This window comes from Physeter macrocephalus, chromosome 16 (genome assembly GCF_002837175.3).
Source record: "Physeter macrocephalus isolate SW-GA chromosome 16, ASM283717v5, whole genome shotgun sequence".
Classification (NCBI taxonomy): domain Eukaryota; kingdom Metazoa; phylum Chordata; class Mammalia; order Artiodactyla; family Physeteridae; genus Physeter; species Physeter macrocephalus.
Window position 1 is genome coordinate 72,324,530 of NC_041229.1, and position 14,858 is coordinate 72,339,387.

General features: G+C 45.5%; 1 protein-coding gene across 1 annotated transcript; it reads right to left on the reverse strand.

Annotated features, from left to right (window-relative positions):
- Positions 1 to 8,981: 8,981 nt before the first annotated feature.
- On the reverse strand, positions 8,982 to 12,415 carry LOC102996919 (serum amyloid A-2 protein). The gene is made up of 4 exons (XM_024119108.1): positions 12,169 to 12,415; positions 11,673 to 11,764; positions 9,652 to 9,790; positions 8,982 to 9,261 (listed from the first exon to the last, which is right to left on the reverse strand). Exons 2-4 carry the CDS (start codon positions 11,758 to 11,760, stop codon positions 9,099 to 9,101), a joined length of 390 nt encoding a protein of 129 aa, XP_023974876.1. The 5' UTR covers positions 11,761 to 11,764; positions 12,169 to 12,415; the 3' UTR covers positions 8,982 to 9,098.
- Positions 12,416 to 14,858: the final 2,443 nt, after the last annotated feature.

A 14,858-nucleotide genomic window follows, 5' to 3' on the forward strand; every position in this document is an offset into this window, starting at 1 on the left:
CCCCTGCTCCGCCACGGGAGAAGCCACAGGGGACCGAGGCCCGAATACCACAAAAAAAAAAAAAAAAAAAAAAAAAAAAAGAAGAGGCACTTACCATACGAGGTGTTAAGACATACAGAAGAGCACAGTAAAAAACAGTAGTATTTGCTCAACAAAAGATATATTGACCAATGGGATAGAATAGAGAGTACAGAGCTAGGGTCACACATATAGGACATTAGTATAGGATCAAGGAGACATCACAAATCATTGAAGACAGGATGGGTTACTTAATAGTTTTGGAAAGAGAAAAATAAAACTGGATCCTTACCTAATATATATACAAATGTTGACTCCAGAAGTATTAAATACGTAAACATGAAGGTAAAACTATAAAGTTAATAGAAAAGAATATCAAATAATATATTTGTGATGTAAAGATGAGGAAAAAATTCTTAAACAAAACTTCAAAAGCACAAAACATAAGACATAAAATGGTGAGTTTCATTACATGAAAATTAAGAATTTATTTTCAGATAGAGAATGGGAAAAGACAACGTCTAAATTACGGCAAGGGATTAATATTTCAAATATACAAGGAACTTCTGTGAATCATTAAGAAAAAGACGGTAACCCCAATAGAAAAATGGGTGAAAGGTACACAAAAAATAGTTTACAGACAACACACAATAAGTGATAAGCTCACAGAGGGATGCACATATCATTAGTAACCAGAAAAACGCAAATGAAACAAGCAGACGTTACATGCATTGGACCAGAAAAAAGATGACATCCGCAATGTGCCATGTATATCAAAGGAGTGATACTGCTGGCATGCATATCCTTGTTCTCACTGTGAAGTGTCACTCTGCTGTCCAGGAGGGCAGCCCTGCCCACATGCCCTCCAACAGTTTTGAGGATTTCTATAGCTCAGTGCCATTGCCTTGGCATGACTCAGTATCCGCTTTTCCAGTCTAAAAGCTTCCATCAAAAAATAATTTTGCTTCAAATACACAGATTAATGTCTAAATAATAAATAAAGTATTACAGGGTTGCTCTCACAGGACACAGTGACAATCTCTGATGTCTCTTTTGTTGTTGTTTTTTAAAAAACCTCCTCTGTTAGAAATAACTTTTCTGGTTACAGTTTTTGTGATCCTATCTGCTATTCTTGCAGCTCCAGGAGAGAGGGAACATTTTCTATTTCTTATCTTGAGGATACTTCTTTCGCCAGAGAGGAGTAGGGCCTGTAGTTTTCAAGGTCAAGTGCTGGAAACACATTGTTTAACACTGAAAGAGATGCAGTCCTGAGAGAAAAAGAAATCATATGGAAAAGAAAAGGTCAGAATAGGATTATTAACAGATGGAATATGGCACATGAAGTTTAGGGACATCTTTTTTCCTCTTATCGTCCGTTATAAATTTTTTATGTGACTCTGACACGTTTATCAATTCTTATCTTATAATTGTTGTTAATTTGGGTGCATTATTTATGTGTACGTATGTGTTTGTACATTTAGTGTTGTTGTGGGGAGGTGTGTGTGTTAAGAGAGAGAGGCATATACAGGTCAACTATATTATAAATGGACATTTGCTGTTTTTCCTGATCTCATCCTTGGAATCCCAATCAGGACAGGAACTGGGTTGTTGGTTTTCTTCATCATCATACTCAGTACCTAGGAAAATGCCTAGACACAGGCAGACTTAATGAATCTTATTGGACAAACATGTTCACTGAAGAAAATTGAAAAATTTTAAATAAGTATAAAGATGAAAATAAAAGCAATACTAATTTCATCAGCCTAGACAGGGCAGGGGTGGGGGCGGGGGCGGGGGCGGGGGTGGGGGGGCCGGTGTGCAGGAAGAACCTCTGTAGAAACATCATTTTTCCAATCTATTGTCTCAGTGCATGTAGACATATGGACCCATAAACAAAAACAGGGTGATATAATACTATCATTTTATGTTCTGCTTTTTCACTCCACAGCTTATCATAATCATTTTTGCATGTTACTACCCTTACCTACCACAAAGTCAGTGGCAAAGCCAAAATTCAAATCCAGCCTGTGAAGACTGAGCATTTGGATTCTTAGCCATAGGTTATAGAGTTGACACCTGAACTTGGCAGCCGTTATAGCACATAAACAAATAACTGGACAATGTATTTTAATTCAATTTCATTAGATATTGATTAGCTTAATAATACCTCTCCAGTGGAATGTTACCCGCATGAGAGCACTAATCTTGTCTATCTCAGATTCCCAGGGCCCAGCACAATTCCTGCCACATACTGGGGGGATCATTAAATGGGTGTTGAATAGTGAATAAAAGGACGAACGAGTTCTGTAGGCATCTTTACCGGAAGGATAAATTGAGGTTTTTAGAGACTCTTTGTTAGACTATTTTGGACAGTCCCAAGTCCACCCTGCAGAGAATAAAGGATGATCTCAGTGCACTGGCTCCTTCCCAGGTCAGATCGTTCAGGAACTAGGCACGCTGGCCAGCCTGAGTTATTGTCCATTTGCCCAACTCTTTCAGGAAACGTATCAGTGGGTCATTGACGGGAGATTTTGCAAATATGGTTTAAACAGAGTGGTTTGACAGGACTCCACAGGTAATAAATGTGTGTGTAAACCAAGCACACTATTCTCAGAGAGGACCTGGGTCTTCTTTCCCATAATTACAGATTTCGAAAAGCAAACCTGGGAAACTAGAGAATGGTGAAAGGGCTCCCTATGCACCCAAGGGTGAAAAACAGGCTGTTGAGTGATGCTTCTTTTCCATCACCCACAGCTGAGGACACAGTGGCTCCAAGTACCCCACATCCTACAGAGGGCATCCAGGAAGCAGGGCCAGACCTCAGTAAACTCCCAAGGCTGACAAAGAGGCAGCAGTGCCGGCCTCTGCAATCAACACCTCCTCAACCCATTCTACCTCTGGTCCACTTAGGAAATGCCAGAGGAAAGGGAGGGAGAGATGGCAGGGTTGTCAGTCTTGTGGGGAGTGCGGTATTTGTGGAGATAGGTGATTTCCTCAAATTGGTTCAGGGTGCCAAGAAGAAAAGAAGAATGCCTGTTCAGTTCTCAGCTGGGTGCATGCTCACTGCAAACACTCCCAGCTCATTCTGGTGCCCCTATCAAAGCAGAAGGGAGTGTGGTGAGGGAGTTCTTGAGAGAGTTGACATGTGTAGGAGCCGGTGACTTCTGGGGATGTCTAAAGGATGGAACACCCATGCCAGCAGAGTTTAAAGAGGCAGTGGTGGAGTGTGACTAGGAAGGAGATGGGGTGAGCTCTTTCCCATCTGCCATCTCTGCAGGAAGAGAAGAGGCCCTCAGCCATTCTGGGGGCTCCACTGGAATCCATTGGAAAGACCCCTGAGGTTAGAGTAAAGGCAGTGCTGTGCCAGGTGAGGCGACACCTCAGCTAGGGAGGGAGCTTGGAACATGGACCATCAACAGGACCAGTTGTGGATAACCTGCTCCTCTGTGGGGAGGTCCTCCATAGCTGAGGGGCTGGTGTGAAGCTGAACCTCACCTCAGGAGCACCCCCATCACACCTGATGATTAATAGTAGCTCAAAGCTTATTATTATTTCTTCACAGTAAATATAGTGAGAGAGAGAGAACTTGCATAGGTTTACATTTAAATCTCATATTTCATCCTTTCTAAGACACACATTTCTTTTTTTTTTTTTTTTTTTTTTTCGATATGCGGGCCTCTCACTGTTGTGGCCTCTCCCGTTGCGGAGCACAGGCTCCGGACACGCAGGCTCAGCGGCCATGGCTCACGGGCCCAGCCGCTCCGCAGCATGTGGGATCTTCCCGGACCGGGGCACGAACCCGTGTCCCCTGAATCGGCAGGCGGACTCTCAACCACTGCGCCACCAGGGAAGCCCTAAGACACACATTTCTTGATTATACATTTCTGAAATTAGGATGTGTCTTACATTCACTAATGACCAGGCAGCACTCATGAAATTGTTGTCATTGCTTTAGGATTAATTTTGTGTATGCTTTCCTTTTTGTTGATACACAAGAGTGATGTAAGATTAAAATCTATGTCTAAGTTTAAAAGAACTCTCTCAGTAAGTGTAAAATAAAAATTCGGAGTGATAAGAAAACACTATGTCTGAATCTAAATGGTAGAATCTTTTTTTGGTGGTGTATAAATAGTAACACACCTTTCAGTCTAGGGGTCTTAGACTCAGAGAAATACAGTGTGTCCTTTCCCCCTCCTCTAGTCTCACAGAGTGTTCTCTGCTAACTTGCTCCTCTGATAATCAGCACAGTACTTTGGAAATTCAAAATATTCATTTATTTCTCCCAAGGCTTCTCATCAGCTACCACAATGACTAACAGTTTATTTGCACATGGTGTTCCTAATTTTCATTTCTATGAGAGAGTGTGCACAGTATCGTTGGAGAAAACTAAATATTTTCTATGACGAAGTAAAATTATATCATTTTGGCTGGTGTCAGTATGATATTTGTACAGATTTAGTAGTCACCTCAAAGTGACTCATTACCACATTCTGCAGATCCAAACCACATCCATACTTTATACAACTCCCAAACCCTCCTCCCAGTTCTGTCCACTTCTGAACAATACTCTTCTCAGACTTTATTCATTCATTTCAACAAATAGTTATAAAGCAACTACTATTTGTGAGGCCTTATGACAGGCACTGTGGATACAATGACAACACACAATAAAAGAGACAGGACTTTGTCCTTGGGTTCCCTACCTACTGGCTCTAAAGACAGACAAGAAAACGGGCAAACACACTGGAGTGTGACGAGTCCCGGGGAAAGTCACCTACAGCAAGAGCAGGTACAACCAGATTCTCGCAGGTCCCTGTCGTCCATCTCAAATGTGCTGCATCCCTTGACCCCACTCTCTTCACCCTCGTTCCTTTCTCAGAGCCAGAGAAGTTTCTGCTCCCCTTGGGGTTAACCATCCTTTGTGGGCTTCAGCCCTCTGCCTCTTGCTTCCCCTTGACTCTGCTCTTATTCCTTCTTCTTTATATTTATTATCTCCCTCTTCCTTAGCTCCTTCCTGTTCCTTATAACTAGTCTGACCTTCTTTGAAAGAAAACCTTTCTTGTATTAGTAAAATAAAAAATTAGGTCAATTATTCATTTATTTGTTTTCAATAAGCATTTGTTGAGATGCCATTATATGCCAGGTACCGGATATTAGGGGTGAACAAGAGAGAAATGGTCACTTCTCTCACTGATTTTATCATACAAGGGAGGAAGATGGACCAAAAGAAAATCCAAACAAAAATCAGAAGAATAAACCAAAAATTTAGTAAAAGAATCCCACATGTTAAAAATTGGTAAAATGTAAAGAACCAGAATAGGTCAACCAGGATGATCAGGAAGGCCCCTCTCAAGAAAGAGTGAATTCGGGAGAGCCCCACAGGTGAGACATTCCCATCCATGTGAAAAGCAAGCAGAGGAGTGTGTGGGCAGAGCAAATGTCACCTGCAAACGTCCTGTGCCAAATAAAATCTTGGTTTGTTGGTGATACTGGAGAGTGGGGAGCTTGGGAGGGGGTGGCATGAGATGCTGCTGGAGGGTGGCCAGGGACAGATCACACTGGGCTTTGTAAGCCATGATAAGCACCGGGATTATATTCTAAGGGACATGGGAACCCATTGAAGGATTTTAAGCAGGGGAGAGACATGATCTGAGTATAGTTCGTATGCTAGATGGAGAGGTAGGGTAACTTCATGCTCTGTTTTGCCCAGGACAGTTCCAGTTTATTCCTGTCATCCAGGTATAATTATCAATAATGTCCCTTTCACAATGGAAAGTGACTTGGCTTAGATGATAAACTATACAGTCACACTTAAGCAGAGGCAGAAGCCATGAAGATGGGGAGACTACTGAGACAGCTGCTGCAGGAACCCAGGTGAGAACAGGTGTGGCCAGGAGCGTGGAGGTGCACGTGAGACCAAGCTGATGGGCTAGAGATGAATTTTGGACGTAGAATCACAGGGCTTGCTAGTGGGTTGGATGTGGAGGTAAAGGCAAGGGAAGCATCAGCACATTTCCCAATATCTGGGGTGAGCCACAGAGGGAAGAGTCGTGTCATTTGCTGAATTGGAGGGGCCTGGGGGTGAAGAGTTCTGGAGGGAGATGAGCATTCCCTTTGGACATGCAGAGTGTGAGATCTCTGGAAGCCATCCAATCAGAGGTTTCAGGAGGCCAATCAGATAAACAAGCACGGAGCTTGGAAACCAGGTTCTGAGGGGGAGATATAAGTTTCAGAGCCGTCAGCATGTAGATGCTATTTGCTGCACTTGTTGGGGAGAATACAGAGAAGTAAAAAGTGCGAGCCCAGAACCAAGTCTGAGGGACACTTAGAGTTTGGGGCGATGAAAAGACCCAGCTAAGGAGATAAAGGAAAACTGAAGGGAAGCAAAGGGAGAGTGTGGTACCATGAAGCCAAGAGAGAACCTTCCAGGAAGGAGGGAGAGGACAACTGTGCTGAGCATGGCTCAGAGGCCTCCTGATACGAGGAGGGAAACATGTCAGTTGTTTTGGCAACACGGAGGTCAGTGGTGACCAGAGCTGTTTTGCTGAGTGGTGGGGACAGAAGTCAGGCTGGTGTGGGTTCAAGTGTGAGTCAGGAGCGAGGAATCAGAAAGTGCAGATGGGCAGGTTTTCAACAAGTCTGACTATGAGGAGGAAGAGGAAAACGTGCAAGAGTGAAGAGTGATGTGGATTGAAGTCAGGGTTTTCAATGTGGTGCTTTCTTGGGAAAGCTGTTACTGACCGTCTGGACTCGGCAAGGTTTTGCCCATGTGAGGAACAAGCACATTTTCCTCCCTGGCGTGAGTGTCACTGGGTGTCCTGTGCAAGAGAAGAGCACCACAGGGGCTGTTCGGAAGGAAAGCACAAACCAGGAAGTGTTCGTGTCCTGCAACGTCCCTCCTGCGCCCTGAAAGGACAGAGATTAACGCCGTGCCCAGCTGGCACAGGAGAAATGTTCACAGGGTCCAGTTCCAGTATCACAAGCGGGGCAAAGAAGGGTGGATGTGGAGCCCAGAGTAAATAACCTGATAGCCGGCACACACTTCTACTCTGAAAGTGGGACTGAGGAGCACGCCTAAGGGGAGACGATTAGTGATGAAATGATCTCTATAGGGGAAAGACAAGTTCAATTTCCTTGTCAAGGAGGAAGAAAAAGTGTGTCTCTAAGGAGACACATACAGTTCCCATCAGAAGGCACTGTCAGAGGTGTACGTAGAAGAGGTTTAAGGAGGATTAAGGCTGTGTCTCAGAAAAGTGAGTCTGACAAAATAAAGCAGGATCAGGATAACTGGGATTAGGGAGAGTGTGGTAGCAGATTGGCTGGCAAGAACAGGCTCAAAGCACTGCTGAGTTTAGGGTTCTAGTGGTAAAGCCTCAACAGACCCCAGGTTGTCAGGAGACTCCTGTTATGAGAATGTTCACTATTAGATTTTTATCCCAGGTGCTGAAGGTATAGATTTTTGCAAAATGAGGGGAAAGAAAGGAAAAGTAGGAGAAAGGATGACTTGAAAGTTTGGATAAAGCAAGTTCTCCAAATTATTGTAAATAGGAAAAATTTAATAATCAGCCTTTTTATTACTTGAAATAAAAGTTGGATACAGAAGTCTATTCCCCACTCTTTTTTTTTTTTTTTTTTTTCTGCATTGGGTCTTGGTTGCTGCACGTGGGCTTTCTCTAGTTGTGGCGAGCGGGGGCTACACTTCGTAGCGGTGCGTGGGCTTCTCATTGTGGTGGCTTCTCTTGCTGTGGAGCATGGGCTCTAGGCACTCGGGCTTCAGTAATTGTGGCGTGTGGGCTCAGTAGTTGTAGCTCGCGAGCTCTAGAGAGCAGGCTCGGTAGTTGTGGTGCACGGGCTTAGTTGCTCCACGGCATGTGGGACCTTCCTGGACCAGGGCTCGAACCCGTGTCCCCTGCATTGGCAGGCGGATTCTTAACCACTGTGCCACCTTGGAAGCCCCTATTCACCACTCTTTAAAGTGTTAGATCATTTTAGTTCTTGGAATCTGTAATCTGAAAAAACCAAACACCAAAACCAAAGTTTTTATCCAAGGAAGAACATTATTGGTTTAACTAGGAATTTGTGATTTATAGAGTCACTCATAATTCCTGTGCTCTAACAGGCCCAAACCCCTTTTATTAGACACTGTTTTCCTCAGCAAGAAGTAACACGCTGGGACTTGCGTGGCAGTCCAGTGGTTAAGACTTGGAGCTTTCACTGCCGTGGGGCTGCGTTCAAGCCCTGGCGGGAGAACTAAGATCTCACAAGCCATGCGGCATGACCGGAAAAAAAAAGTAACATGCTGCTGGCTTTCCTCTCTAGGGAAGGGTCCAGGGAGGGAAAACGACTTCTTCTCAAAGACCTGACACATATCCAATGCAATACAAAACCTCCTGATGCTTAATCTTGATGTTGTCCCTATGCCTCCGTTTCTTGACATGTTTGTTGCTGGACACTTGCATAAGGCAAGGAATACAGAGTGAAGGGAAACTGCTTTGGAGGCATTTCTGGATGGCACAGAGGGAAATTGGTTCATAGATGGATTTGTAGGTGTTGCTGAGAAATGAACAGAAGATCAAGGTGCAGTTGCTGGAGCAGGATTGCACGATGCAGTCCTCCCGAGGCTGTGTCCCCTGCCCGCACACAGACACCACTGAGGACGAACTAAGGGGACTAGACCCCAGGGCAGAGAAGCTGACAGCACACAACGGCCAGGGAGTGAAGAGGCCTGAATACAGAAGGGCCTAGAAAGAGCACCACTGTAACCAGAGGGGCCTGCAGGGGAGCGGGTCTGATTAGGGGAAGGGGTGCAGCAGGGTGTCTGCCTTGTATGATACTGAGATCGTGTCCCCGACACCCAAGACACAGGCACAGACTCGACCTTCACGTGGGTGTCCAGCCATCACCCCTTGGGAACAAACAGGCTGTCCTTATTTCAAAGAATAACACACGGTTTTCAACATTCAATCTCTTAAGCATTTATTAGATCTGCTGGCTTCTGTGGACAGAGAACTCACTGGCTCAGCGACCCTGCCCTTGGGGGCTCACAGCCCCGTCGTCTCCTGAGCAGAGTGAGAGGCAGCTCAGTAATTGTCGGGCAGGCCGGCAGGTCTGAAGTGATTGGGGTCTTTGCCGCTCCGGCCCCATTCATTGGCCGCCTGGGCGGCCCTCGAGTCCTCCAGTCCGTGGCCACTGTCTCCATGCTTAAAAAGGTCTGTGACTCTCTGAACATTCTCTCTGGCATCGCTGGAATGGAGGAGGGCAGGTAGGGGATTACTCCAGGGCTGACGAGCAACAGCCCACCCTCCCCATCTCTCCTCTTTGCAAGGAATCAAGGACTGTGACAGGAGCTAGGAAAGAGGGGATGAAGCCTGAGGCTGCCCGGGCTCAGCACACCTCAGCCCTGCGGGTCCCCTTATGCTGGGTGAACAGCACCCATGGGGGAGGCTGGGGAATCGTCTGTCCCACCAGCCTTGCTCTGCTCTTCAGCCACTCAGACCCCACACAGGACACAGAGGGTGAGGGTGGATAAGAGGAGGAGAGGCCACAGCCCTACAGGAAGTTCTCCAGGGCTTGGCCCCTCCTGGCTGTCCGAGGCCCTCACACCCAACCCTGCAGCCTCAGAGCCCCTGGTACCTGATCACTTTAGCAGCCCAGGCGCCCCCAGGTCCCCTTTGGGCAGCGTCATAGTTGCCTCGGGCGTGGAAGTACTTGTCTGAATCTTTGTAATTGGCTTCTCTCATGTCAGAGTAGGCTCTCCACATGTCTTTAGCCCCTGGGAGGAAAGCACATAGAGAAAGGATTATCAGGTGGACAGAAAACTGTGACACACCTTAGAGAAGAATCAAGGAATGAAAAATCTTCCACTGACTCAGTTTCATCCTGTGGCTATAGCACCATGAGTGCCATAGGTTGAGAAGAGCATTCTTTGTGCCTAGTTTCCTGCTCCTGGTAACTCGAATGAGAGTCGTTATGGGGGGAGGGGCACAGCTGTGTTGGACCTGGTTGTCTGGCCCCTGTGATGCTGTCTCTGGACTGCATCTCACTTAGGGCTCTATGTGATATGTTTAAAGGAGAGAAGGGAGCTATCATTATAGGGCAGGATTCCTCAGCTTCATACTATTGAACTTTTAAGCCAGATCATTGTTGCTCAGGGCTGTCCTGGGTATTGTAGCATGCTTAACAGCATCCCTGACTTCTACCCACTAATGCACAGCCTATTCCCCAAGTGTGACAACCAAAAATGTTTCCAAACATTGCCAAATATCTCCAGGACACAAAATTTCTTGGCCCCGAACCACTGTTATAAAAGGAAGCTGCATAGGATAAGATCCAGGGGACTTGGGTGAGTGAGGAGGTGACATGGAGGACAGATTCTGAGAAAGGGGCAGACATGCAGCAGCTCTGCCCTGACGCCTAAGAAATGTACTCCTGCTGCGCGAATGCGCTAATTGTGACTTGATTCCTCTGCCTGTTAGGCACGTGAATGGCATCTTGAGAACTTTCTAGTGGACGTTATGATGATGTGGGCTGCTTGAGGAAGCAAGCCCGTGATCAGTGGGTCTTTTCCTCAGCCTGGTTACACTTTCCAGTCAGCTGGGGAGATACTGAAAGTCCCACGAGACCTACCTCACACCCCAGGCCAATTACCTGACACTCTCTAGGGTGGGTCTCAGGCATCAATAGTTTTCATTGCTCCCCAGGTGAATCCAACATGCAGCTGAGATTGATAAGCCCCCTGCTTGAGGAAGTGGTACCGGGACAAGTCTACCCAGCAAGAGCTTTGGCCTCATGCACAGCTGGGTTCAAACTTCTGTCCTGCCACCTGCTGACTGGCACTTAGTCCCTGGGCAATGGACTCGGCTGCTCTAAGCCTCGGTTTACTCCCCTTCAGATGGCCGAAGATGCCTCCCTCACGGAGGTATTCTGCAGGTAAGTAGGTGACCAACTGTCCCAGCCTAACCAGAACTGCCCCTGTTTTCCTGGAACTGCCCCAGTTAGCATTGAAAGTGTCCTGGAAAACTCCTCAGACCTGGGCAAAGCAGGAGAGTTGGTCACCCTGAAGTGCATGTAAGGGCCGAGTTCCTACTGGAAGCTTGATAATATATGTTATTAGGTTCCCCCGCGGTCGCACACGGGTTTTTTTGTCAGTTAAAAGGCTAGAAAAGGGTAGGAAACAGACTAAACCAGGGACAGTGTCACTGAGTATAGAAGCAGGAGCAAGAGCTAAGCTGAAGGTCCCTAGGAAATGAAAGGTAAGAGGGAAGAGAAGAGGAAGAGTGGAAGGAAGGAAGAGAGAAAGGGAGGGAGGAAGGGAGAAATGAACGGAAGGAGAGAAGAAGAGAAGGGAAATAGATGGATAGCTTTCATCCTACTTCATGCAATTGGTCTGAGGGAAATGCTGTACCATTTCAAGACTTATTTTGTGTCTTCCATTCAAGCTTCCATTTCAGCTGGGAATGATGATTGTTCTTTCTCTAGTAACTGATTGACATAAATCCTGTGGTTTTCAATCTGTCTGAAAAAAAGCTCCCCAAACACCTGGCACGTTCTACCACATAGGGCAGCACTGCCTAAGACAGTAGCTCCAACCCTTAAGAGTGCTCAGGGTGAATCCCAGAGGCCCATGGGTGCCATCTCCCCTCCACCAGCCTTACCTTCATAAGCCTCACCAAGGAAGGAAAACCATCGGCTGTGGACTCCCAGCACCAGGGAGCAGAGAATGAGGCCCGTGAAAAGCTTCATTGTGCTGAAATGAAAGGAGAGGGTCAGGGAGACACGGACGAGCCTTGTACACCCACTTGGGGATTTGTATGTCAAGCAGAGCCTGGCTGTTCTTTCCACTTGTTCTCATTAGACTCTCAGTGGTCCACCTAGGGAACATTGCAGTAGGACCTCACTCGGAGCCACTAGCCCTCAGCTCTGAACCCACCAACCCTGAACCCAAGACGGTCTGAGAGGTCACCAAGGTGTCCATGGGGAAGAAGAGGGCAGCTGGGTCCTGGCTGTGTCTTGCTAAAGCAGCCTGTAATTAATCAGAAAGCATTTCCCATGCTCCACTCTGCCAGCACTCCCCTCATACAGGACAAATACAAAACAGAAGAATTAAAGAAAGTGTTTTCAAAGAAATCACTCCTTGGAGAAGTTTCTCACCTGAACCCAGTGGAGCAGACCTGCTGGGGACAGGTGGCTGTATTTATACTGAGCCATCCCTGCTGGGGTCATGGGGTGAGAAGGAAAGCTGGACTGGTGCCTGGAGGAGAGTCCCTGCAGGTCATTTCTCCTACAAAACTGCAAAGGGTAACTTACTGGAGACCAGTGGCTGTCCTCATCCACAGGTCATATTCCTCATTGTGCAACCCTGAGAAAATAGGAAGGCCTGTTCTGCCTGGTAGCCACTGTCAGGGGTGGAGGGGCTGAGGCATGGGTCACCTGGGCTGTGGAGAAGAGGGTGTGGAGCTCCAGGAAGGAGGCCCTCAGGCTGCTGAAAGGTGTGCGGTTAGACGATACTCCTCCAGCCTGGACCTTGCTTTCCTGGTCGTTTCCTCAGGATGGTCCCTGATGGGCCAGACAAACAGATGTGCCAGAAATTAAATCCTTTGAACTCATGTGTAAAGCCCTTGAGCTTCAAAACTGACAAGCTACCCCACCGAATGTCGTGGGTGCCCTGAGCACCTTCCACCACTCTGTGTACCTGTGCTGAGCTCTCAGCCCCAGGGCAGAGAAAGCCCTCTCAGCCTCTCAGCCATGCATTTCATAAGGGTCAACACCTATTATGACAAAAAAAGAGAGACGTATTATAAAATAATGAGAAGCTTTTTCCCTTGATAAAGGTTAAATACCAATAATCTATAGCAGCAGTTCTCACAGTGTGTTCTAGGGAAAACTGAGGGTCTCTTAAGACCCTTTCAGGGGAGTCTGTGAGATCAAAACTATTTTCACAGTAACACTAAGATATTCTTTTCCTTTTTCATTCTCATATTTTTCATGAGTGTACTGGGTATGAAATGTTCATTGATATGGTTTTAGATTTCTACATTGCAACTGACCTTTAAGAAACTACCACTTGTCAAGTTTTGGTGTCATATCAAAGAATTGCCACAATTATCTTAAAATGCTATTAAAATGCTCTTCTGTTTTCTACCTATATGTTATATCTGTGTGATGTTGAATTTTTTTGTATACTTCAACCCAAATAATGTATTGTGACAGATTGAGTGCAGGATCAGCCATGAGAATCCAGCTATCTTCTATTAAGCTAGATATTTAAAATTTTTCAAAAATGTAAAGCTACTATTTTTGTTATTAATTTTTTTGATTTGGAAAAAGCTTATTTTCATTAAAATATATTATTTATGTTAACATAATGGATTTATTATTGTGTTTTTATTTATTTGACCATTTTTTAGATACTCTGCAAAGGGTTTTTCATAAATTAACTCAATCCTCATAAAACTTCATAACAGCACAATATATTATTGTGTTTTTAAATGCTTAAACATTTTTTTCTTTCCAGTGTGTTAAATCCTGATAGAGTCAGGATAAATAAAAGTTCTTTGAGGTCCTCAATAATTTTTAAGAGCATAATGGGACCCTGAGACAAAAAAGTTTGAGAATCACTGCTCTACAGCAAATATTATGTGTAAAGAAGAAACTTTAGGTGCATTCTCGAGAAGGCCAAGAATGAGACATGGATGTCCTATTCTGATCACCTCAGTTTCACATTCTCCTGGAGTACCTGCCCATTGCTAAGACAAGAAACATGAGGAGGATAAGAAATGGAAGAGAAGAAATGAAACTATCATTATTTCTAAATGATGCAACCTTTTACATAGAAAACCCATCAGAATCAAATGGCACACTAACGAAGCCATTAAGAGAATTCAGCGACAGATTGCCATGTTTCACATAAAAAATCAATTGTGTTTCTCTACACCAGTTCTTTTTTTTTTTTTTTTTTTTTTGGCGGCGTTGGGTCTTCGTTGCTGCCCGCAGGCTTTCTCTAGTTGCAGCGAGGGGGGGCTACTCTTCAATGCAGTGCACAGGCTTCTCACTGCCGTGGCTTCTCTTGTTGCGGAGCACAGGCTCTAGGTGTGCAGGCGTCAGTAGTTGTGGCTCACGAACTCAGTAGTTGGAGCTCGCGGGCTCTAGAGCACAGGCTCTGTAGTTGTAGCGCACGGGCTTAGTTGCTCCACGGCATGTGGGATCTTCCCGGACCAGGGCTCAAATCCACGTCTCCTGCATTCGCAGGCGGATTATTGACCACTGCACCACCAGGAAAGTCCCAACACCAATTCTTTTTCTTTTTTTAAACATCTTTATTGGAGTATAATTGCTTTACAATGGTGTGTTAGTTTCTGCTTTACAACAAAGTGAATCAGTTATACATATACATATGCTCCCATATCTCTTCCCTCTTGCATCTCCCTCCCTACCACCCTCCCTATCCCACCCCTCTAGGTGGTCACAAACCACCTAGCTGATCTCCCTGTGCCATGCGGCTGCTTCCCACTAGCTATACACCCTGCGTTTGGTAGTGTATATATGTCCATGCCACTATCTAACTTCGTCACAGCTTACCCTTCCCCCTCCCTATATCCTCAAGTCCATGCTCTAGTAGGTCTGTGTTTTATTCCCGTCCTACCTCTAGTCTCTTCATGACATTTTTTTTTCTTAGATTCCATATATATGTGTTAGCATATGGTATTTGTTTTTCTCCTTCTGACTTACTTCACTCTGTATGACAGACTCCAGGTCCATCCACCTCACTGCAAATAACTCAATTTCGTTTCTTTTTATGGCTGAGTAATATTCCATTGTATATATGTGCCACATCTTCTTTA

Coding starts and splice junctions, on each gene's coding strand:
- LOC102996919 (XM_024119108.1), bottom strand. CDS start 11,760: ATGAAGCTTTTCACGGGCCTCATTCTCTGCTCCCTGGTGCTGGGAGTC. Junction 9,791..11,672: donor CCTTGGTGAGGCTTATGAAG/GTAAGGCTGGTG, acceptor CTTTCCTCCCAG/GGGCTAAAGACATGTGGAGA. Junction 9,262..9,651: donor TGGGCTGCTAAAGTGATCAG/GTACCAGGGGCT, acceptor CCTCCATTCCAG/CGATGCCAGAGAGAATGTTC.